Source organism: Tursiops truncatus, chromosome 1 (assembly GCF_011762595.2).
Source record: "Tursiops truncatus isolate mTurTru1 chromosome 1, mTurTru1.mat.Y, whole genome shotgun sequence".
In the NCBI taxonomy this organism is placed as follows: Eukaryota; Metazoa; Chordata; class Mammalia; order Artiodactyla; family Delphinidae; genus Tursiops; species Tursiops truncatus.
This window is the reverse complement of record NC_047034.1, coordinates 181534085-181555299: the sequence shown is the minus strand read 5'-3', so window position 1 is coordinate 181555299 and position 21215 is coordinate 181534085. Positions and strand designations below refer to the sequence as shown.

The 21215-nt window shown below is 59.5% G+C and overlaps 2 protein-coding genes across 4 annotated transcripts; both read left to right on the top strand.

Annotated features, from left to right (window-relative positions):
* Positions 1-1174: 1174 nt before the first annotated feature.
* CCDC27 (coiled-coil domain containing 27) lies at positions 1175-14825 on the top strand. Of its 3 annotated transcripts, none has more exons than XM_033841050.2 (12): positions 1175-1475; positions 2011-2143; positions 3154-3264; positions 3835-3992; positions 5877-6056; positions 6790-6885; positions 7165-7498; positions 7715-7845; positions 10319-10396; positions 10639-10851; positions 13074-13178; positions 14690-14825. In XM_033841050.2, the coding sequence occupies exons 1-12, from the start codon at positions 1290-1292 to the stop codon at positions 14813-14815; spliced, it is 1851 nt and encodes a 616-aa protein (XP_033696941.1). In that variant the 5' UTR covers positions 1175-1289; the 3' UTR covers positions 14816-14825. The 3 variants fall into 3 exon arrangements, with proteins under 3 accessions (XP_033696941.1, XP_073653150.1, XP_073653155.1); XM_073797049.1 differs by having other exon boundaries at positions 5856-6056; XM_073797054.1 differs by having other exon boundaries at positions 5856-6056; positions 14703-14781.
* Positions 14826-16058: 1233 nt separating this feature from the next.
* On the top strand, positions 16059-19863 carry SMIM1 (small integral membrane protein 1 (Vel blood group)). The gene is made up of 4 exons (XM_033865332.2): positions 16059-16108; positions 16442-16568; positions 18301-18428; positions 18732-19863. The coding sequence occupies exons 3-4, from the start codon at positions 18319-18321 to the stop codon at positions 18856-18858; spliced, it is 237 nt and encodes a 78-aa protein (XP_033721223.1). The 5' UTR covers positions 16059-16108; positions 16442-16568; positions 18301-18318; the 3' UTR covers positions 18859-19863.
* Positions 19864-21215: the final 1352 nt, after the last annotated feature.

Sequence of the window (21215 nt, the reverse complement as noted above, 5' to 3'; positions counted from 1 at the left end):
CTGGAGAAAAAGCAGCAGTAGGTGACACTGAAATAGGCGGGAGACCTCAACTCAAAACAATACCCCACTTTCCCTTGAAACTCTGAGCTGGGCCAGACCAGCGAATGGTTATGGGAGAGGAGGCCATGCGGAGCTGGAGAGGACCCACAGGGTGACCCAGAGGGGACTGGACTCTGGGAAGGCACCTTGGTTCCCTTGAAAGAAAGTGAGGCTGCTTCAGAACACAGCTCTACATGCTGCCTGCAGGGGCTGGCATTTTCTATTCCCCCTGAAGGATGGGCTGAAAGAATATGAGCTCGAAGTACAGTTATTATTTTAAATTGAGATAAAAATCACCGTTTTAAAATGTACAATTCAATGGCATTTAGTCCATCTGCAGCGATGTGCTCCCATCACCCCTATCCAGTTTCAGAACATTTTCATCCCCCCACAGAGGAGCCCCGGGAGCCATGTGTAGTCACTCCCCGTTCCTCCCTCCCTCCTGCCCTAGGAAATCAATGTGTTCTGTCTCGGTAGATTTGCGCATTCTGGACACTTCAAATAAATGGAATCACACACCATGTGGCCTTCTGTGTCTGGCTGCTTTCACTGAAGAGAATGTTTTCGACATCAAACTGCAGTTTGAGAAACATGAAGTGGCCAAAAAGAAAATTTTTCAAGTAGCAGCCTGGATGCAGAGAAACATCGACACCATTTCTTTGTGACCTTTGCAAGCCTGAGGCCTGTGTGTCCAAGAATCGGATGGTGGGAATTTAGCAAAATCACAGTAAGTCTCTCTCCTCTATCCCAATTCCATTTTTAAAAAAGAAGTACATACAGTATTCAGGTGTTAAGAAATATGTCTAAAGTGTGGACTTTAATTGAAAAGGTTAAATTTTCACATCAGAGCCACTGACACAGTGTCAGATTGTTAAATAAGGTGAAATACTAATGATGGGGAAAAAAGAAAACAGAAGAATGGGCTGCTAATGCCTCGGGGCACTTCTCCTGCGCTTGTAACATTCTGTGTGTACAGCGAAGCCGCTTCTGGTTCCCCTTCCCAGCCGAAAATTAAGACAGATGACAGGTGCTGTTTCTAGGTTTCTGTGGAGACATCTGTGATGTCATAGACTGCTCCCAGGACCCCCTAGGATGTGGAGCTCGGGAAGCTGGTCTTCTCCCGGCCTGTGCTTGGGCCTGCGCACCTATGACTGGGGCTGTGTTCCCCTCGACACGCTGCTCCAGACCCGGAGGATAGGTCCAAGTCATCATTCAGGTGGCCAACCTTGGCCCTCTGCTCCACGTTCCCGATGTTACCCATCAGAGCCAGCACGCCCAAGAAGAAAAGTCTGGTGCCCAACTGGATAGAGAAGGGCCTGATCGTCCTACGGCAAGTGTCCAGCCGGAACGAACAGACCCCAGAATGGAAACTTCGCCAAAAAGAGCGCTCCCTCAGCAAGTCAGCTCAGGCCATCAACCGCTACTACAGGAAGATGGTACGGAGTCTCGGGAGAAAGGATGGCCCGGCCACACGCAGCTCATCAGGAGATGACCTGCTTCTCCCACTGGATGAGAGGCCTTGAGGGTGGGGGGCTAATAAGAGCATCCCAGATCAGCTTGGCTGATGGATTACAGTGGGTAGATTCTGGGAGTGGATGGAGACTGGGAGAGAAGATGCAGTGTCTGCTCTGAGCCTTCCTTAGGGAAGTCTTGAGAAGGAGGGAATGGGGAGGAGAGAAAATAAGGAAGAGAAAGCGCGGGCGGGAAGGTTCAGGCAGGTACCACGCGCTGGGGGAGACTGGAGAGCCACCACACTCCCCAGGGCCCTCCTGAGTGGACTTGACTCTGGGCTCAGCCGACTGTAACTTCTAAAGCAAGGTCCCCACGGCCCTCATCAAGCAGCCAGTCTTCCGGGTGGGGACAGCCCACTGGGGTCGGCACACACGGCAGGCCCTGGCGCTCCGCCAGAAGATGGGAGAGGGGCTTCCCGGGTCCCTCTTCTCCTGCTGGTCTCATTTTCCTGCTCCTCAGAGCGATTTCAACAAGGACACCAGCCCCCAGGACAGCGGCTTCCTGTCTGAAATGGAGGAGCTCTGGCACAAGTTTCTCACACGTCCGGGCTGTCCCCAGTTCAGCACCAGGTCCACGTCCATGACCCACTATGGTGAGCGTGCCCAGCGGGGCCCCACGTGGGCACACCCCCTCCACCCAACCACCCAACCCACCCCTCAGAGTCCGGGACCCGCACGGGGTCCTGGCACACAGCAGCCTGCGGGGGTGGCCAGAGGGGACATGTGCAGTGGCCACAGCTGCTGCTTCTGAAATTGGCTCTCAGCTGAGGCCAGAGTGGGAGGGGGAGGGAGGGAAGGAAAGGCCTGTATTTCTGGTCTCCCAGCCCTCTTGCTTCTTCTATGGTCTCACTCACCAAGATTCAATAGGGTTGGGACAGGGGAGGAGAAGGTTGAAGGTTCTGGAAGCTTCAGGAAAGAGGTCCATAGGGCCAAAGGCAGCTCATTAGGGACCAAGCCCTGAAAGGGGCCTTAGCAAGACTGTCGTCTAAGCCTACGTTGCTCTGATATGGATGAGAGGCTCCGAGAGGGCAGCTAAGGGCCCAGCCGTCACCCGAGTGGCATCGGTCAGGCCAGGTGTCATCCCAGACCTCCAGCTCCGGGACCTGGGCTACTCCCATTTCCCCACACACGGCATTTTCCTTAGCGGTGTTGACGTCGAGGCCGAGTGCCTGCAGCCAGCAACTGGGGTCCTGTGTGTGGCTCTCAGGCGGCAGTCAGGCAAAAGTAGGGCCCCGCCCACCCGTCCAGGCTCTAAGCTTCCCGTTCTCAGTGCCAGGGCCTCAGAGAGCAGCCGGCACTCCAGGACTTAGAGGGGGAGCCACTTTAACAGGAGGGAACGGGGCTGCCCTCCAGGGAAGGGGAGGCACCAACTTGCAGAGCTTAAGGTGCACGGATCGGTTTCAGGTGGACACACCCGTGGTGGGTAGGGGGACAGAACTACGCTTCGATTCAGTCGCGTAGTCCAATCCTATGCAATCGCTGAGAAAACCACCTTGAACCCTACCCAGCATTTAAAAGGAAAGGAAATACTAGTCTCTGTCCTGGAGGTCTTGGGAAGACTCGGCCTTAGCCGTCATCTGTTGGCACGTTTACCGTCCTGCAGGTTCAGCCACGACTCTCGATCTCCCCGAGGACAGGTGCATCAGCTCTGAGACCTGGAAGGTGACTGAGGACCTGCTCTCTGGTCAGGAGGGCTTGGACATGAAGGTGGACGGTGAGGACGGCGAGGACGGCCCTGCTGGGCACGTGTGACCCATGGGGTTCTCTCCTCGGACCCCAGCCCTGAGGTCCTCTGCCTTCATCTGCAGGGACCCCTGCTCCTCGCAAAGCCACCCGATCATGTCCCATGGAACTCCCTTCCTAGGACCGCCTGCCTGGCCCTATGTCCCTTCCACAGGCTCCTGGGATGCATCCCTCCTTGATTAGAGGGACCCACGTGCACTGTTCCTACAGACAAACACTTTTGTTTATCCAGAGGTGAAATCCACCCCCCCTTGAATTTGCCTGAATTCAAGGAAACTCCTCAAAAGTGTCCCCTGTGCACAGGGCAGAGTCAGGATGTCCCCTCTTGTCCTGACCCCCAGGCTCTGGGAATCCTGAAGCGTGCTTTGATGCTCTCATACACACTGGGCTGGGTGTGGGGGACGGACAAGGGTGTAGAGGAGCCCCGCTGGCAGCGAAAGGTTTCAGGGGGAGTCTTGAAAGGGGGATGTTACGGAAGATCTGGGGCAACTCAGCTGGGGGAGAGTCTGACCGACCCCCCCGCCGCCCCGCCTCTTGACAGGCTGCCAACTTCCCTTTAGTAAGAGTGCCTGCGAGTTCAATTACCTTCGGAAGAAGAGTGAAGCCCAGGTGTTGAGCCCGGCCCCCAGCAACCCGGTCCTAGGGCAGAGCTACCCAAGGAAGTGGGTACCTTGGTACATCTCCGTCATCCACAAGAAGGTACGGCCGAGCGCGGAGCCTGGGCACGGATCCTGGTCCTGGCGCCCCGGCTCCACCTCCTGCCCGAGAGGATGCCCGACCCTGGGGGCTCTTGTTCTAGTATCTCTTTGGCTGTGTAAGCAGGTCCCAGACATGGCCTGAACTGACATCCAGACCCCCTCCCATGGCTTCTACGAATCAGATGTTTGACAAGCCTAGGTCCTGCCCATCTTCATCCCTGTGGGGGACAGTTCAGGCTGGCCTGGACGTCACCCACTCTTACACAGCTCCTCCCGTGAGTCAAGACCTTCAACATCCATATATTCTTTAAAATAGTAATAACCAGCTTGATGGGCAATGATCTCCCTACGGGTTGACTCATCGTGGTATCATTTTTTCCTACATGTTTATGAGAGGGACTGGCCCATAATTTACCCGCCTTGTCATTCCCTGTTTGCTTTTGGTGTCAGAGTTTTCTGGCCTCATAACAACAACAAAAGTTGGAAAGTTTTCGCTCTTTTTCTATTTTCTGGAAGAGTTTGCATAAGGTTGGTGTTATTGCTTTGTTAAATTCTGAAGAATTCATCATTGAAGCCATCTGTACCTGGCAATTTCTTACAGGGTTGGTTTTTAAAATAACAAATTCAATTCCTTTTAAGATATTCCAAATTCCTTTTCTCTCGTTTCAGTTTTGGTAAGCTATGTTTTTCTAGGAATGTGCCCATTTCATGTAAATTTTCAAATCTGTGAGCCTAACTCTGTGCACAAGAGTCTCTTAGTATTATTCTTCCAAAGTCTGGAGAAGATTCTGCAGAAGATTGCCTGTTTTTTTTGTTCCTGACATCGTTAACTTGTGCCTTCTCTCTTTTTCTCTCCACCAGTCTTATCAATGTTAAAAGTCTTCTCTTAGGGGATTCCCTGGTGGCGCAGTGGTTGCGCGTCTGCCTGCCAATGCAGGGGACACGGGTTCGTGCCCCGGTCCGGGAAGATCCCACATGCCGCGGAGCGGCTAGGCCCGTGAGCCATGGCCGCTGAGCCTGCGCGTCCGTAGCCTGTGCTCCGCAGCGGGAGAGGCCGCATCAAAGAGAGGCCCGCGTACAGGGAAAAAAAAAAAAAATTCTCTTCCTGCTATGTTCTTTAGGCTAAATTTCCAGTTCTTCTTCTGAATTCTTGAGCTGGATACTTAGATCTTTGATTTTCCGTTGTTTCCCCTGATCCATGCATTCGAAGGCTATAAATCTGTCCTTAATCACAGCTTTCTAGTCGCCCGTCTTGACGTGTCCAAATGTTTGTTATCATTCAGTTTAAAATATTTTCCAACTTCCTTTGTGACTTCTTGGACTCGTGGACTCCGTGGAAGCCTATCACTTAACTCCTAGTTATCTTTTCCTTCTAGAATTCTGTCTCTGACCCCTTCCCTCTTGCCTGGAGAATTCCCTTTAGTATTTCTCTCAGTTGTTCAGCTCTGCTGGCGACGAATTCTTCCAGTTACTGTTTGTCCAAAAACACCTTTATTTTGTCTTCAGTTTTGAATAATTAAGGGCATGGAGGTTTTGAGAGTGGATAGTTGAGGGGCAGTGGGCCCAGCCCTGACAAGCCCCTTGGAGGTGGCCCTTGGAAGGGATGCTGGTTAGGTGTCCTCGGTCACACCTGGGGGCTGACCGGGAGCCAGGCCTGGAGATCCCCGGGCAAGGGTGGCCCTTAAGCAGGAGGTGGTTGGGGATGACGGGGGTGGGGAGGGTGGGGGGTGGGGTGGGGAGGTGGGGGGGTGGGGGGGTGGACGGGGTCTAGGGCAGCAGGCCTGCTCTTCCTGGGCCCAGAGCTGCTGCTCTGCTGGGGGCTGGCGGTGCTGGAGGCGCGTCTGAGTGGCTTGACCGTGCCCAGGGCTGCCCTGTTTCTGCCCAGGACCGGTGCCTGTTTGCACTGGGGAAGGAAGTCCAGCGCCTCTCCGAGCTGGAGGTGCAGGTTCAGACGAAAGACGAGGAGATCCTGGCTCTCCAGGAGGAGAGGGAGGCCTTGAGAAAGCAGCTGAAATGCCTCCTGAAGAGCAAAAGCCAGGAGGCCTCGCTGAGCGAGGTCATGACGGTGAGCAGAGGCAGGCGCTCCGCGGGCGGCGGTGGGTTGGATTAGCCTGACCTGTTCTAGCTGTGGGGGTTCTGTGTCCTTGCCTGTAACATCGGGGTGGGCCCCCACCCCTCCCCCAGCTCTGGGGGGCGCCCTGGAGGAGGCGGGTCGGGGTAGGGCTCTGTGTGGCCCAGGGGAGCAGTCGCCGAGTCTGAGAACGGACTTCTTTCACGTCTGGGGATACAGCCAGTGTTTATGCTGGGTCCTCGCGTGAAGTGGGGACTGGAGGCTTCCGACCACCACCGGACCCTCTGGCCGCCGCCAGAAAAGCTACCCAGGCACCGATGGTGGGGGACTGGTGGGCGGGGACAGCAGGAGTCTGGAGAGGCCTGGAAGCATCGTCCTGTGACCCCCATTCCCCGGCCTCCTGGGGGCTGTCAGGCGTGAGCGGGCAGTGCAGGGCGGTGACCTGCTGGCACGTCTGAGGTCGGGCCCCTGCCAAACTCCTCCAGACGAGCGTGCTCGTTACTGCCAGGCCACTTGCCAGGGCTGTTCCTGGGGTGGGGGGGAGCCAGAAACAATACGGCCCCCCAGGGCTGCCATCTGCACACTATGGCCCCCTGCCCACTGACAGGGCACCCCTGGCAGGAGGACGGTGGGTCCCCCTTCCAGGAAGACAGGTCTCGGCAGCACGGCCCCTGGGGGAGCTGAAGGTGCAGATTGAAACCCTGAGGCTCCCACGGGCCTCTTGCAGGAGTGGCCGGCAGAGTCGGAGCCGAAGCTGCAGGGGAGACTGAACACCCTTAGGACCTTCCTCGGAGGCAAGGAGGAGCCGGAGCACAGGCAGCAGGTGCGGGCTGGCCGGGGCCTCCTCTCCCAGGCTGCCCACGCGATGCCCAGGCCACAGGCTCCCACCTGCTGTCCGCACCCAGTGGTCACCGCCCAGGCGAAACCCTCGGCCACACTGGAGGGGAGCAGGGGAGGGGTGATGGGGCAGCTCCTGGAGATGTAGCCCCGGCCCCGCCCCCTGGGGGCCCCCTTTGCAGTGCACCCTCTGCCCCCGTGAATGGCCGAGCCCCTTTCCACAGGGGTCCCGCAGTCCTGCCCAGCATGCCCGTCCCTCCCCCAGATGCAGGGAGAGCACGCCATGACCGACAGAGGCAAGGACCTGGAAGGAGGCAGCTACGAGGAGGAAGAAGGCCTGGAATGGGAGGCCGAGCTGGCGACGGACGAGGGGGCGAGGGCCAGTGCCAGCAGGAAGGGGATTCTGCAGGAGAAGGCGGCGACGGTGGTGGCCACAGAGGGCGCCGCGGAGGGGGAGGCCGCGGGCGGGAAGAGGGCTGCCTCCATGGCCCACACCTTCACGGGGGAGCTGAGAGCCCAGCTGGAGAAGCATGAACAGCTGGTCCAGGAGTTCCAGTTCCAGCTCGAGATCACGAGGACCAGACACTCCCTGGCAACAGGTGGGAAGTTGGAGGATGGTGAGGCGGGGCCAGCAGCGAGCATGCCCAGCTCTGCCGGCTTTGCCCCGTGTCCCTCTCAGCCGGGACCATGTGGCGGCGGTGCTGGAGCCCCGGGGTGGGAGCCAGCAGCCCTCAGCCTGCAGTCTCAGCCTGGAGCCCCCGGGATGATGCGGTGACCAGCACCCTCTCCTCCCCTCTCACTGTCGCCTCACCCAGGAGCCATCATGTCTTTACAACGACAAATGGAAATCCAAGAGTCCCAGCTGCAGAGCTTCAAAATGGAGAACGAGGCCTTGCAGAAGGAGCTGCGAGAGCGGAAGCAGCAGCTGCAAGCCATGTCCGACAAGGTGGCGGTGTCCTCTGTCACGTCACAGGCGTCCTCCCTCTGGGGCTCTGGGACCGGTGCCGTCTGTCCCATCCCCCTGATGGAGACACTTGACTAGGGAGCTGATAGTGGCGGAGCTGGGGTTCACACCCTGCCCCGCCGTGCTCTGCGCTGCCCTCTGTTCCCAGCAGTCATCTCTGTCTCCTGGGCCACTGGGCTCCTGGCCATTTCTCAAGCATCTCCTGGCCCCTGGGTCCCAGGGCTGAGACCCCCATGGACCTTAGGGAGATCGCCACTGCAATGAGCCCAGTGCATTGGTGACCTTAGGGATATCGCCAATGCACTGAAGCATTTGTATTTTTTAATTGAATTTTATTTTTTGGCCACGCTGAATGGCTTGCAGGATCTTAGTTCCCCGACAGGGATTGAACCCGGGCCCTCGGCAATGAAAGCACGCATGGAGTCCTAGCCACTGGACCGCCAGGAAATTCCCTGAAGCATTTTTAGCTTTTATTTTTATCCAAGTTTCTTGTGCACAAAGCTACACAGCTTAAGGAACCAAACAGTTCCACGGGCTTATTATGCGAAACAGGAGTCTGACCCTTCTCTTTCTCATTTGCCCATCCCCCAAGACAACCGCTTTCAACTCTTCTAGCTGATTCTTGAAGGCTGGCTCTTTACATCTCGAGATTGCATGCTTACAATGCCCATTCTAGATGTTCCTCCATCTTGGCATCATCTAACGCTTCCCTCTTTCCTCGCTTGCCTCCCCAGCCCGGGAACTCCTCCCCCTCCCCGTACTATTCCATCGCGGCGTCAGTGAGTGGATGCTGCATTTACATCATTGAGACGGTTATCAGGTGCACACGCACGTGACCGAAACACACGTTTTGTGAAACAGTATTAAGATCCATAAACCACATTTTAAAGCCACTGCCATCCACATCTTTTCTCTTTCTTGACCTACTCCCATAGTTTCACTGGAGCACATCCTTCAGTAGTTTTTTTGAGAAAGGTGAGTGAAGGTAAAATTTGGGGGACATCGTAAGGACATTCTGCAAATGTCCTTCTTCTACACATTAATAGAATTTGGTTGGAATAGAATTCCGGAATGGCAAGCACTTTCCCTCAGCAGTGTGAAGGCATTGCTCCACGTGTCCGAGCTTCTCGGGTTCCTGGTGGGAAGCCCAAACTCATCCTGACTCTTGCACTTTCGTACAGCATAGTTTTTGGTGGTGCTTCGTTTCTCTCTGGAAAGTTGCAACATCCTGCCTTTGTCCCTTGTGTGCAGAAGCTTCCATAGTTGGGACTTACTAAGGGTCTGTTTTCATTTGTCCTGGGCGCTCAATGGGCAACTGGAAACTTGTGTCCTTCAGTTCTAGAATTTTTCTTTGTTTATATAGTTTTTATTTCGTTCTCTCTGTTTCCTCTGAACCCTCCTTCTGGCATCTCCATCAATCGGCCAGTGGACCTCCCCTTCTGGTCTCTTTTTTCCTTCCTGTCTCTTCCCTCTTACCTTTCATCGCTTTGTCTTTCTGTTCCTCTTTTATGAGATTTCCTTAACTTTGGCAACAGCCCTCCTCCTGAGCTTTAATTTTGCTTATTTACGGTTCCCAAGATCTTGCTTTTGCTCTCTGAATGTTCCTCTCCCGCTTTTTTGGAAGCACACTCTCGTTTTGTTTCTCAATTGCAGTATGTCTCTGACCTCGCTGAGAGCGTAAGTGATCATTATGCGTTTTGGCTTCTTGTGCCATTTCTATCTCCTATAAGCTCCTTTTGTAAGTCTGGTTTTGGTTTCTGTTATTCCTGCAAGAATCTTGCTCCAAGGTCAGAGCTGCCTGGAATCTCTGAGCCCCTGAGTGATAATTTTGTGCTTCATGGCAGAGAGCTGGTCTTGGGCGTTTCAGCGGAGAGTTAGGTCAGTGGTCATGTTGTTGGGTCTCTCCTCTTGGTTTGCCCAGATTCTCCTGGAATCTGGGAAACTGGGAAAGTTCCTTTCCTGGAAAGTAAAGGCCCAGCTGCTGGTGTTTTAGGACCAAGACGGGCAGAGGCTGCAGTCTCCACATTCAGCCCCCACAACCTGTGCCTGGAGCTGGGGGTCTCCACCAAGTGAGCTTGGCATCTCCCGGGCCAGAGACCCCCTGCGGCCCCTCGGCATCAAGTCTCCTGCCAGGTGGAAAAGGGGCAGGCGCTCGGCAGCTCCTGGTCAGGGACGAGTCTGCGGCTCCTGGTTTCTGAAATGATATTCCTCGTCGTGTTGGTTTCCACGCCCAGAACAGCCCAGCACCACCAATTTCTGAGATTTCCAGGGACTCTGACGGCTCTCCCCACTGCTGGCTCTGGAGCCAGCTTCCCAAGTGTGTTTGGTGCCGCCCCTCCTCCCCTCCCTGTCCAGCAGAAACCAACCACGGAGCTTTGGTCTTACTGAGGTTCAGGGAGGGGGCTGTCTGGTGTCTCACCCCCAGCCCCTGAGCGAAGCCCCCTCTGCCTTGCAGTTCTCCAACCTCCGGGAAGACAAGAAACACATGGAGATGATGGGACTGATCGAGAAGGACAACCTTCTCCTCCGACAGGTGTCCGTGGGGTGGTCAGGGGGCAGCCGCAGGCCCGGATGGTGACGGTGGGGGGAGAGGAAGCTGGCAGATCCCTCACCGCTGGGCAACACCCCATTCAGCAAATCCAGAAGCACAGACACCCACAGGGGTCCCTGCCACGGCCAGGGCCGGGCTGACTTGAAGAGCTCAGGGAGAGGTGGCCGTCTTCAGGGGAAGGAGGGGTGCAGGTGGGCCTACTGCGCCATCTCTCCGCCCCCCAGCAAGTGTCAGAGCTGGAGAAGGAACTGGTCAAGCGGGAACGGACCATCTCAGAGTTGGAGGCCAAGGTCAGCCAGCTGCAGGCCCAGGTGAGCCAGAGCCAGGACCATCTGCAGAGGCGGAAGCAGCTGCAGGAGGAGATGCAGAACAAGAATGAGATGATCCAGCGGGCGGAACAGCAGGCCTGCGTGGCCCTGGAGAGCGCCCAGTCCAGGGTACGCCCGGCTCCCCCCTCCTGAGGGCCTGCTCCGGGGCCCTCGCCCAGCGCTGCCCAGTGCCGACCCTGGGGACTGTGCACGGGTCCTCTGGCTCACCCCCCACCCCTTGTGTCCAGGAGTGCTGGTGGAGGAGGGGGCAAGGGTGCAATGGGCGTGGCAACCTTAGACGTAGGAGCCGGGGGCGCCGCGTGTCGGGGCTTTGTCCATGGAGGAGCCCCTTGGGTTGTGCTGTGAAAGGGACCCAGGGGTATGGGTGGCCAGCCAGGAAGGAGAAGGGCTCTGAGGTGGGAGAGAAGCAGTAATAATAATGCTGTCCATGTATAATTTAGAGAGCACTTGCTGTGGGTCAGGTGCTGTTCGGAGCATTTATTAAGGCATTCAACCCTGTTAACAAAGCTGGGATGTGGCTTTCATGAGTGTCCTCACCTGATCGATAGGAACCTGCAGCAGAGAAGGTCCATCTGAGGTCCCAGAGCTGCGTGGACGTGGTGCTAGGGTGTGAAGTGCAGGGTCTCCATTCTGAGCTCCCCATTAGATGTGAGCAAAGGCATGGGGCGGCGGATTTAGGAGGGACCCGTCAGAGATCTGACTTGATTGAGTCCAAAACCAGCAAAGGTAAAGGCCCCAAGCTTGCAGGCTTTTGAAATAACATTTTCCCCACTCACCCACCGGGAGTGCCACCTGTAACCAGCCGTGTTCTCCATCCTGTTGGGGCCGGCCTCCTGCTGGCCAGCTGACAGCATCACTGAGCCCCTCTCCCTTGCCTGTTATCTTTTATAAAACTGTGTTTCCCATCCAGCAGCATTCCCAGCTAAATCGCTAGATGGGTGACGGTGTATAGATGGTTCCATTTCTAGTGGGTTTGGTGGAGCCCAGAATGCTGTGTTGAGAAAGATTCTGAGGCTCAGTCTGGGGTCGGCAGGAAGTAGTGCCATGACCAGTGAGTGATGCCTGAGACAGGCCCGGCTGTGGGGCACCGTGGATGGTTGCCCCGGGTGACTACCACCCCTTACCCAGCAGGAGGCACCTCTGGTACAGAGGGCGAGCCCCCGTTTCCCTCATGACCCCTGTACCTAGCATGGTGCCTGGCACAGAGCTGGCATTAATCCATGTTGGAAAGAAGGAAAGGAAGCCCTCTGCCCCCTCCAAGTCCAGGGGCTTGTGGCATCCCTGTCCCAGAGGCAAAGTGGACCGACTTGCGTGGCGTTAGGCAATGCCACATCCCTCCAGCGAGGCTCTCCCTCAGCATTTCTACATTGGCAGGGCCCCCGGACACTGAGGGTGAGAAGCTGGAGCTGAGCTTGTCACCGTGACTTGGGGGACACTGTCTGGGGGCTTCTGGGGTGCAGATCGGAGGATTTTATTCTGAAATTACTGGGAGGCATGATTCACTCTCCTCTGCGGAGGTGGGCTGGGGCCCTGAGCACCCACAAGGATGCTGATGGCAGAAAAAGACTAGACAGCCTCAGGGGTCCATTCTGCTTAACGCCTGGTTAACGCCTGGTTAACGCCTGGTTAACCGTTTAATGCAGATGCCCACAGCATGGAGGAAGGGAGGGAGTACAATGACCAAAGGGGGGCTAACAGAGTCTGCAGGATGTTTTCTGCGCCACTGACAGTCTCCTGGGGGTCAGCAGGAGACTGTGGCTGAAGCTCCTTCAGGGAAGGGGGGGAAGGTCTGGGGCTCATTTGGAGATTTTTGTTTGTTTGTTTTGTTTTCTTGTGGTATGCGGGCCTCTCACTGTTGTGGCCTCTCCCGTCGCGGAGCACAGGCTCCGGATGCACAGGCCCAGCGGCCATGGCTCACGGGCCCAGCCGCTCCGCGGCATGTGGGATCTTCCCGGACCGGGGCACGAACCCGCGTCCCCTGCATCGGCAGGCGGACTCTCAACCACTGCGCCACCAGGGAAGCCCCGGAGCTTTTGTTTTGTTTTGACCACATGCAGGTTTTGCTTTTTCAATTAAAAACAAACAACAAAAGCTTGGTGTGGCAGAAAGTCTTTGCACTTTGGTGTTAAGCTTCCTGGGTCCAGGTGGTGATCTGGCACCTTCTAGCTCTAAGGCGACCACGCTGACCTCTCCCACCCTGACTCCAATTCCTAAAGCCGGGAAACATGAGGCCAGGTCTACCTTCCCTAGACCCTCAGCGAGGTGGCAGGTGTGGAGGTTGCTGCCTCTTCCGCTAAAGGCGAGCTTGGTTATTTTCCTTGCGCTCACAGCTCGAAAGACTAAGAAACAAGATCATCCAGGCCACCTTCAACACCATAGGATTCAAGTCCTTGGCCACCGAGATCTCTGACAATGACATCCTGGAAGCCTTGCAGGTATATCCAGCCTCCTCGTCCCCGGGGCCACGTCTCCACACCAGCGCTCCAGGGTCTGCAGCTGGGGGCAGAGGGGAGAGGCCTGGATGGGAGGCTAGGGACCCCCATTCTTGTCCTGGTGGTGCCACCCTTTTACCATGACCCCAGAACTGTCCTTTCTCTCTGCTTAGGCAGAGGGGACTAGGTCTCCCTAATGGGTGGCAATGTCCCCAAGCTGCTCTCAGCATTCAGCGCCCAGCAGCAGCTGCTGCAAACCCACCCAGTGCAGTAGGGAGGGGACCAAACTGCTGGGTCCTGGGCATTTTCCTGCAGCAGGAGCCCATCCCCAGGCGCCACCCAGCTCAGCCTCCTCCAAGGACGCTACTTTGCAGCTCAGCCTGGCCTCCGCTGGAATCCCTGCTGAGCCAGGAGTCTGGCACGGACCCTCTCCCCGGCCTTGGTCCATGCCAGCTCCTCACTGACAGGCAGAGGACTCAGAGGGGCAGGGCAGTGAAGGGGAAATAGTGCAGCTTTGGGGTGGCAGGAGTGAGTCACCACCTCCTGGACCTTAGCTTCAAAGCTGTGGGCCGGTCACTTGACTTCGCTGAGCCGTAGAGCTTCCCTCTGTACCCGGGGCAGCGTGTCTGCCTTCCAGGCACCACGGGGCCCGCAGCTCTGGGAGGAAAAGCACCTGAAGGACAGGGGCTCCGTGCGGGACCCCACGCCTCCTTCAACAGCACAGCCCTAGGCCCCAGCAGCTACCCGTGACCTGCCACTGGTCCACACTTCCCTGGGGCTGGGTTCCTTTCCTCTGTGAGGGGGGGCGGGGAGTTAATGGTGCTCTTGCAGGGTGGCCACAGCCCTCAGGGCAGAGGGGACCTCTGCATGGGGACCTGGGGAGAGGTCTCTGTTGTTTGGGGCCTGGGGCCTGGTTACTGTTGTTTGTGGGAGGGGAAGAGGGAGGAAGGAGAGAGAAGATGGGAGGGATGGGGGATGGGAGGGAGGGAGGGAGGGGGGAGGGGGATAGGAGGAGTCGTCACCATCACCCAGTAGCCAGGGAAAACCCCCTTCCTTTGCCAATGCCCCACACAAACCAGCAATGGGCCAGCGAGAAGGAGGCTGAGGAGGGGCGGGACAGCCTTCCCTGCGCCCAGGACAGAAGGGACTTGAGGTTAAGACTTGACGGCCTCTGAGGTCTCTGGGAGTCTGGGCTCCCAGCAATTCCCAGAGGACTAAGAAGTGCATTTGGGGCAGACTCCAGGGGTGAGATGACCTGGAGCCGATGGTGGGCATCTCTCCCCAGCTCCGAGTTCTGTGGCTTCACCCCTGTTCCTGGATCAGCCGTGGTGGGAGGGCTTTCAGAACAGAAATTGGCAAATGCTACAAACCAGAACTTTTTATTTTCTCCTGGAGAACAGGTTGCAAATATTCACCAGCACAGCACTGAGGCAGCGGGCTCTTCTCGGGGAGGGAAGGGTGGTGTCCCAGGAGCCTGCAAGGACTGGGCACACGCTGCTGCATGTCTTTTCTAGGGGATCATCTCAGAGAGAACTGACTACTACAACCAGTTGAAACAGAAGGGGATTAAAGTGCCCCCCCTGCAGCAGTCGGAGATCTTATCCTCACCCAGCAAGTCCAAGAAGATAACCTCCAAGTAGGCCCAGCTAGGACCCCAGGCGCAGCCAGTCCAGTGGAGGCCAGGACCCAACCTGGGTGTGCCCTGTGTGCCCCCCCTTCTCCTCCGTCAGCCCCCATGGCCTCACCCTTGCGCCCAGATTCAGAATTACACCTGCTGTTGGCCACCGTCTCACCTTCTCCTTCACTAGCACACACAGGGGAGCTTGGGCTACATGGACACCCCCATTCCAAAACTCACTCGTTGGGGGTCAGCACAGCAGCCTGCACCCCTGGCTCCTTCCTGGGAAGACCCCACGCTGAGCAGGGTGCCCTCTGGTGGTGCCAGGTGTAGGAGGCCTGAGACTGGGCTCCTGTCCACCGCATTCGGTTCAGACCCCAGAGCGGTCCTTCTCTGCCGCACACACCTGCGGCGGTTCCCCTGACAGGGGCTCCCCAGCTGGGGCACTGTTTTGCTGGTGCGACCCCGTGGAAGAAGATGGGTCGGGCTGCGGCACTTCTGTTCACATCCATCGCTCCTGAGATGAAAGATCTGCGAGGACAGGCACGCTTGTCAGTGTCGTTCACAGAGACCTGTGCCCGGCACACAAACACGTGCTGAACCTAGTCAGTCCTCGGCCTCTTCTCTTTGCTCTCTACGCTCACCTGTCCACGCATTCTTTCATCCTTTCCTTCGAGCAGCGCCCGCTCGCGCATGGCCGCCCCACCCAGGCCTCTGGCCGCTCAGAGCGAGCGGAAGGCCGGCTGGCGGCTGGGGAACCTGATGACTGGGCGCCACCGAGAACAATCCGGTGTTTCGGTTCTAACCAGGCGCGCTTACCATCCCTCCTCCCCCCACTGAGCCCGCTTCTGCGCTCGAGCCCGGTTCCCGGCGGGGAAACTGCAACAGTTGAGAGGGGTCTAGGCTCTGGAGAGAGGTGCGCTCTGCGGCCCTTGCGGCTCCTGCGGCCCCGGCGGCCCTTGCTGCACGCACCTCCTGGAAGGCCTTGGGACCTCCCTCTTGCTCCGCCCCTGCCACGCCCCCGGTAACGGCCCCGCCCCTCCACCCCTCCACCAGGCCCCACCCCCGTTCCCGGAGTCCGGCGGCCTCCCACCCACGGCCTCAGATCCCGCCCCATTTATGCCCCGCCCCGACCTACCTGCCCGGCCCCTTCCCCGTGCCCCACCACCCACCGCCTCGCCCCGCCCACCCCAGCCCTGCTCCGCCCCCGCTCAGGCCCCACCACCCACCAGGCCCCACCCCCTCCAAGGCCCCGCCCCCCTCAGGCCAGGGACACGTCCGCGGCGCGCGGAGCGGCCGGGGGCTGTCGAGCCAGGTGAGACACGGGGTCGTGGTGCGGTTTCCTCGAGTAGAAGGAGGTGGTGGGCTTGGTTTCAAGTGGGCAGTGGGCAGAGACCCCACTGGCGAGGCCCAGTGCAGCCCCCCGCCCCGCTAGGCCGCGGCCTCTGTGAGCGGCCGGCCCGGGAGAGAGGAGTTGCTGGGGTGCGGGCGGGGTTGAGGCTGTCCCGGGCCCACAGACCCCGAGGCTAACTGCCTTCGCCGCTCCTGCTGGCCGCCCGGGACGCCCCAGGGCCCCTTTCCCTTCCCTGCCCCTGGCAGCGCCGCTCGCTCCTCTTCACCTTTTCTTTATTTTCTGTCTTTCTTTAAGGTTGGAGGCATCTGAGGCTCCTCAGTTCCCGAACTGCGGGCTGGGAGGAGGTGAGATCACTGGCCGGGCTCTGACCATCTTCCTGGACCGCAGAGGCTTCGACCCCCAACGCCGGGACTCTCCCCTTGTAAGCTGTGGGCTCCTTGGAGGTGCCTTGGGGGTGGAGGGGTCTAATGTATATGTGTGTGCCAAGGACTCTCTGTCCCCACACACTCCCAGGAGGCAGTGGTTCCCCTGAGGGCCCCAGGGCTTAGCAGGTGTCCCTGCCAGGCAGCACAGCCCCAGGGTCCTGTGACACTGTGTGACCGTCGCGTGTGGGTTGGACAGACCATTACAAGCAGGTGAATGAAGCCCTCAGAAGCTCAGCTCCAGCACCTCACCGCTTCTGGTGGCTTTCTCCAGCCAGGACTGCTTGAGGGCCACCATCCGCGTCAGTCAGGAGCTTGTTCTGCTGCAAATAACAGGAACCCACTGTCCCAGGCTTGCACAAAGTGAGCTTGACCCTCCTCAGATCAAGAAGCTCATGGGTGGGCAGCTGGTGTGGATTTGGAGACCCAGCACCACTGGGCTGGTGTGGCAGGATATCCAGACTGCAAAGTGGCTGCTCAGCTCCAGCCATCACTTCAAGGCAGGAAGAAGGAAGTGGCTGTTCTTTTGTTCATGAAAGCAAAAGCCTCCTACCCCCTGCTGCACCCCAGCACCCCAGCACCTTGCTCATATCTGGGTGACATGGGAAAGCAGGGGTCAGAGTATTAAGCTTGTCTTAGCCCGTGACTGTCACTTTGGGCTGGCACACTGCTGCCTGCAACAAGATGGGGACTCTGGCCACAGGAGGGAGGGTGGACATTAGGTAGGTAGCTAACAGAGCTGGCCCTTAGCCCCTTTCCTGGACACATCCTGGGAAAGCAGAACCCACGCTCAACAAATGCTTGGCCTTCCCCAGGCCTGAGACCCGGCCTGCATGGCTACCCCAGAGCACAGGATCCCACAGGAAGGACAGGCTTTGTGGCTTTGAGACAAGCTCCCTTCCTTTGTCCCATGGGCCTGGGATTTGGGAAAGGGCAAACGTGGAAGCATTTCGGGGGTTTAAGAACTGCCGGATTTCCTGAGTTTCTGGGTTCGCTTCTTGCTAAGTGGCTCACTGCTTTTAAGCCTCTGTGTCCCAGATTACCTGGACAAAAGGTCAGGTTTTCCCAGGCTGGCGGGAGCTGAGCAAAGTCTCAGCCCCTGGACTCCCAGCAGGGCACAGCGGTGGGTGAGGGAGGGGCTGCAACTCGGACAGCCCAGAGGACACAGCTGCTGCTGCTGCGCAGGCCAGGCGGGCCTCCTCCCCCTACTGGACAGGCTGTACCCGCTGCCCCCAGTCCGGCTGCCCGGCTTGCCCCGTCCCCTTCCTTTCCAGCCTCCAGGGATGGCTCTGGGGCCTTATCTGGCAGGAATGGGAGGAGGGAAGGCCGTTAGTTATCAGGCTTGGTGACCTGGCCCCAGCCAGGGGCCCTCCAGGGTGGCAGCAGCTCTGCCTGGAGGCCCCCCCCTGCCCTGGGGGAGCAGGCTGGGTGGAAAAGCAGCCTCTCGCATTCCTGAGGGCAGGGTTTGGCAGACTTTCAGACTCTCTGTTGGAATTCCCTCTTGCCTCCTCCCACGTGACCCTGGACAAGTGGCCTAACCCCTCTGCATCCTGGTCACCTCCCAAGCTGGATGAGAGGATGCAGGCAAAGAGCCAGCCCACCTGGCCCATCACGGCCCCCAGGCAGACCCTCACCCCAAGAGCAGGGCCACACGAACCCTGCCCCTGGCCTCACCGGGTCTGGAACAGTGTGTCTTGGGAGGCTCAGCCCACCTTCTGCCCCTCCCGCCAGAGCCCCGTGGCCCCCAGGATGCAGCCCCAGGAGAGTAGCATCCAGTACAGTAGGTGGGAGGACAGCAGCCGGGATGAAGTCAGCGTGGCCAGCGGGCCCGGCGCACAGGAGGCCTCGGGCTGTAAGAGGTGAGGGGCTGGGAGGAGGGCCCCCCTGGCCCTGCGCAGGCCCCTCCCATCCTTCCTGCCAGCCTCTGCTCTGCGCCCACTGGGCGCCCACCCCAGGCGGTCTCGGCAGACCCGGGCCCCACACCTTCCCCGGTGTCTCCACCACTCCCCTCCCTCCTGTCTTCCAGTCCAGAGCGCCTGGGCTGCCCTCCTCCACAGTCCACCTGCCCGGGGCCCCCTCCTTCTCCTCCCCCCGCCCCCCCGCCCCCCACCCCCGCACTGGGGGCCGCCTGGGGGCTCACGTGCCTGCGGTTCTCACTCTAGGGTCTCCCGGAAGCTGTGCTCGGGCAAGCTGGGCATCTCCTTGAAGGTGCTGGGTGGAGTGGCCCTCTTCTGGGTCGTGTTCACCCTGGGCTACGTCACCGGCTACTTCGTGCACAAGTGCAAATGAACGCTGCCCAGAGCACGCGCCCAGGGGCATGGGCTCGGAGGGACACCCCGTGTGCGAGAACCCCTCCGTGTACACAGACCCACCAGTCTACACGGACCTTGGTGTATACAGCCTCCCATATACACAGACCCTCCTCTCTCTGCACAGGCTCCCCTCTGTGTTCACAGCCCCTCACCATGCACACAGACACTCTCCCCCAGACCAGTGCACAGACCCCAGGGGCACAGGGGGCACACATATTGGCCTCAAGCTCACGGGGACACCACTGTGCACAGCTGTCACGGGCAACCACAGGTGTACAGCCAAACAGGGACACGGGTACACAAGGACACACACCTGCACGCCTGGCGCACACAGCCACCCAGGGGCCCACGAGGCTGGGAGACCGGGCCCAGCCTGAGCTGGGGCTCAGGATACACCCAGGCTAGGCCCTCAGTCCAGGGCCCCAAGAGCTCCCTTTCTCCCCGCAGCCGAGGGCACAGGCCTGGCAGCCCCAGGGTGGGGGCGTCCCTGGGTGGGCATTGTGCGGAGCTGTGTGGCCCTGACCAGGCCCCTGCCCTCTCTGGCCCTTCTGACTCCCGTTGTGAAAGGATGGCTCTGAGGGGGTGTATGTGTGTCCCTCTGTACATCCACCCTCCCCGGGGGCTGAGTCATTTCCTGGGTAGAGGGGCCTTAGCCCTTGTCCCAGACCCACCTCTGCATCTTCCCTCCAGGGAGGTGGACACGTTCCCCAGGGCTGTCCACCCCACAGAGTGGTCCCTGCAGGAGCCCGGCCCCTCCACCGGCACCCTGTAGGAGGCCCAGACCCTGCACACGGAGGTCGTCATTAAATGTCTGTTGAATGAAAACACGGATGACAGTGTCTCCCGTGGGTCTCCCCAGCGAGGCGTGACTCACGGCCCCCGATGTGAGGGCAGCTGGAGGGCATCTGGACAGCGGCCGGGAGGCCTGGGAAAGGGCCTGTGAGCCTCCCGCTGGCTCTGGGCCTTGGGATGCGCCCCGTCCTGGCCAGGCCCTCTGCCGGGAGGTGGGAGCACAGGGGCAGGCCTGCGGGCGCGCATGTGGCTGGACCTGCTCCTGCCTCTCCTGACCATGGACAGCGCCTTGCCGGCTCTGCTCCGGCTCGCTTGGCCCTCGCCTGCTGTGAACTCACGCCCCAGACCCCGCACACCCCTTGCCAGAAACACCTTCTTAGGGAATTGGTCCTCACCCCAGAACTGCCCAGAAGACGAGGGACAGTCAGGATCCCTATGGCTCATAGCAAACCTGGGTGTCAGAGGCCGAGCTGGCAGGGAGGGCAGAGACCCCACGGGACTGGCCTAGGGCACAGCGGGCCCACTGCAAGTCTGCCCGGGCCGGGTGGGCGTGAGGTGGGGCTGCACCACCCAGGTGATCCCTGGCTCTGAGCCTGCTGCTGGGCTGGGGTCTCCCAGCAGCGGTGCTTCATCAGGGCCTGCTGTGGGGCAGGGGGCAGGGCAAGCAGGTTAAGGGCAGTGGTGGAGGGTCTGTCCCAGCCGCCCTGGTCTCTGCGCCTCAGCATCTGTCTCCGGAGAGACTCTGCCCCCACCTGCTTGGCCACAGCCAGGGAGGGGGCCCCAGCTGGCCTGCACCTGTCTGGCCTCAGCCTAGCACCCCAGTTGGAGTCCCCTCTGGCCATCTCAGGACGGGCACTGGGGTGGAGGGTGTGGGAAGGTGGGCAGGGGCCACTGGCCTGGCTGCATGGCCTCCGGGGGCTCTCAGCGGTCGGCGGTCGTCGCTGGAGGTGCAAGGGCTGACCCTCCCCGAGGCCCAGTGCAGCCTCGGCCAGGAGTGGGGCGAGGGCGCGGGACAGAGGGAGGAGGGAGGGGTCCCTGCTGCCCCTGCCCCCCACTCCCTCTGAGGCCTCTTCGGCTCCAGGGCCGCATTCCCCGAGTAGCCCCTGGTGAGGGGCAGGTCTGCGGATGCACAGGTCACATGTGACTGGCCTGGGGCAAGGCAGGGAGGCGGGACGGGGCAAGGAGGGGCAGCCAGCAGCGGGAGCGGGTGGAGAGGAAGTGACCTCGGAGCCTGTCCGGCTCGGTCCGGCACCGCTGGGTGACGCCCAGGGTCCTTACGAGGCCTGCTCCCCAGGACCGGGGGGAACCTTGCGGGCGGCCGTGGACCATGGACGGTGCTGGGGTCTGGCCTGGGTCTGGCTGGCCACGCCCTGTGTGCCCCACGGCCAAGCAGGCCTCAGCATGGAGAGCTGGGTGCGCCAGCCAGAGCCTGGGGGATGCGCGGCACCCCCTGCCCCAGGCCCTACTGGCACCGGATGCCTGGCCCATGCAGGTGGGGGGCTACAGGCAGGGGCACGCGGGGCACCAGCTGGACCTGAGTGG

Bases quoted from the DNA above. Each gene is read 5' to 3' on its own strand.
- CCDC27 (XM_073797049.1), top strand. From the start codon at position 1,290: ATGTTACCCATCAGAGCCAGCACGCCCAAGAAGAAAAGTCTGGTGCCC. The intron at 6,886-7,164 runs GTGCGGGCTGGC...TCCCTCCCCCAG, and splicing joins AGCCGGAGCACAGGCAGCAG to ATGCAGGGAGAGCACGCCAT. The intron at 7,499-7,714 runs GTGGGAAGTTGG...CGCCTCACCCAG, and splicing joins CAGACACTCCCTGGCAACAG to GAGCCATCATGTCTTTACAA.
- SMIM1 (XM_033865332.2), top strand. From the start codon at position 18,319: ATGCAGCCCCAGGAGAGTAGCATCCAGTACAGTAGGTGGGAGGACAGC. The intron at 18,429-18,731 runs GTGAGGGGCTGG...TTCTCACTCTAG, and splicing joins GAGGCCTCGGGCTGTAAGAG to GGTCTCCCGGAAGCTGTGCT.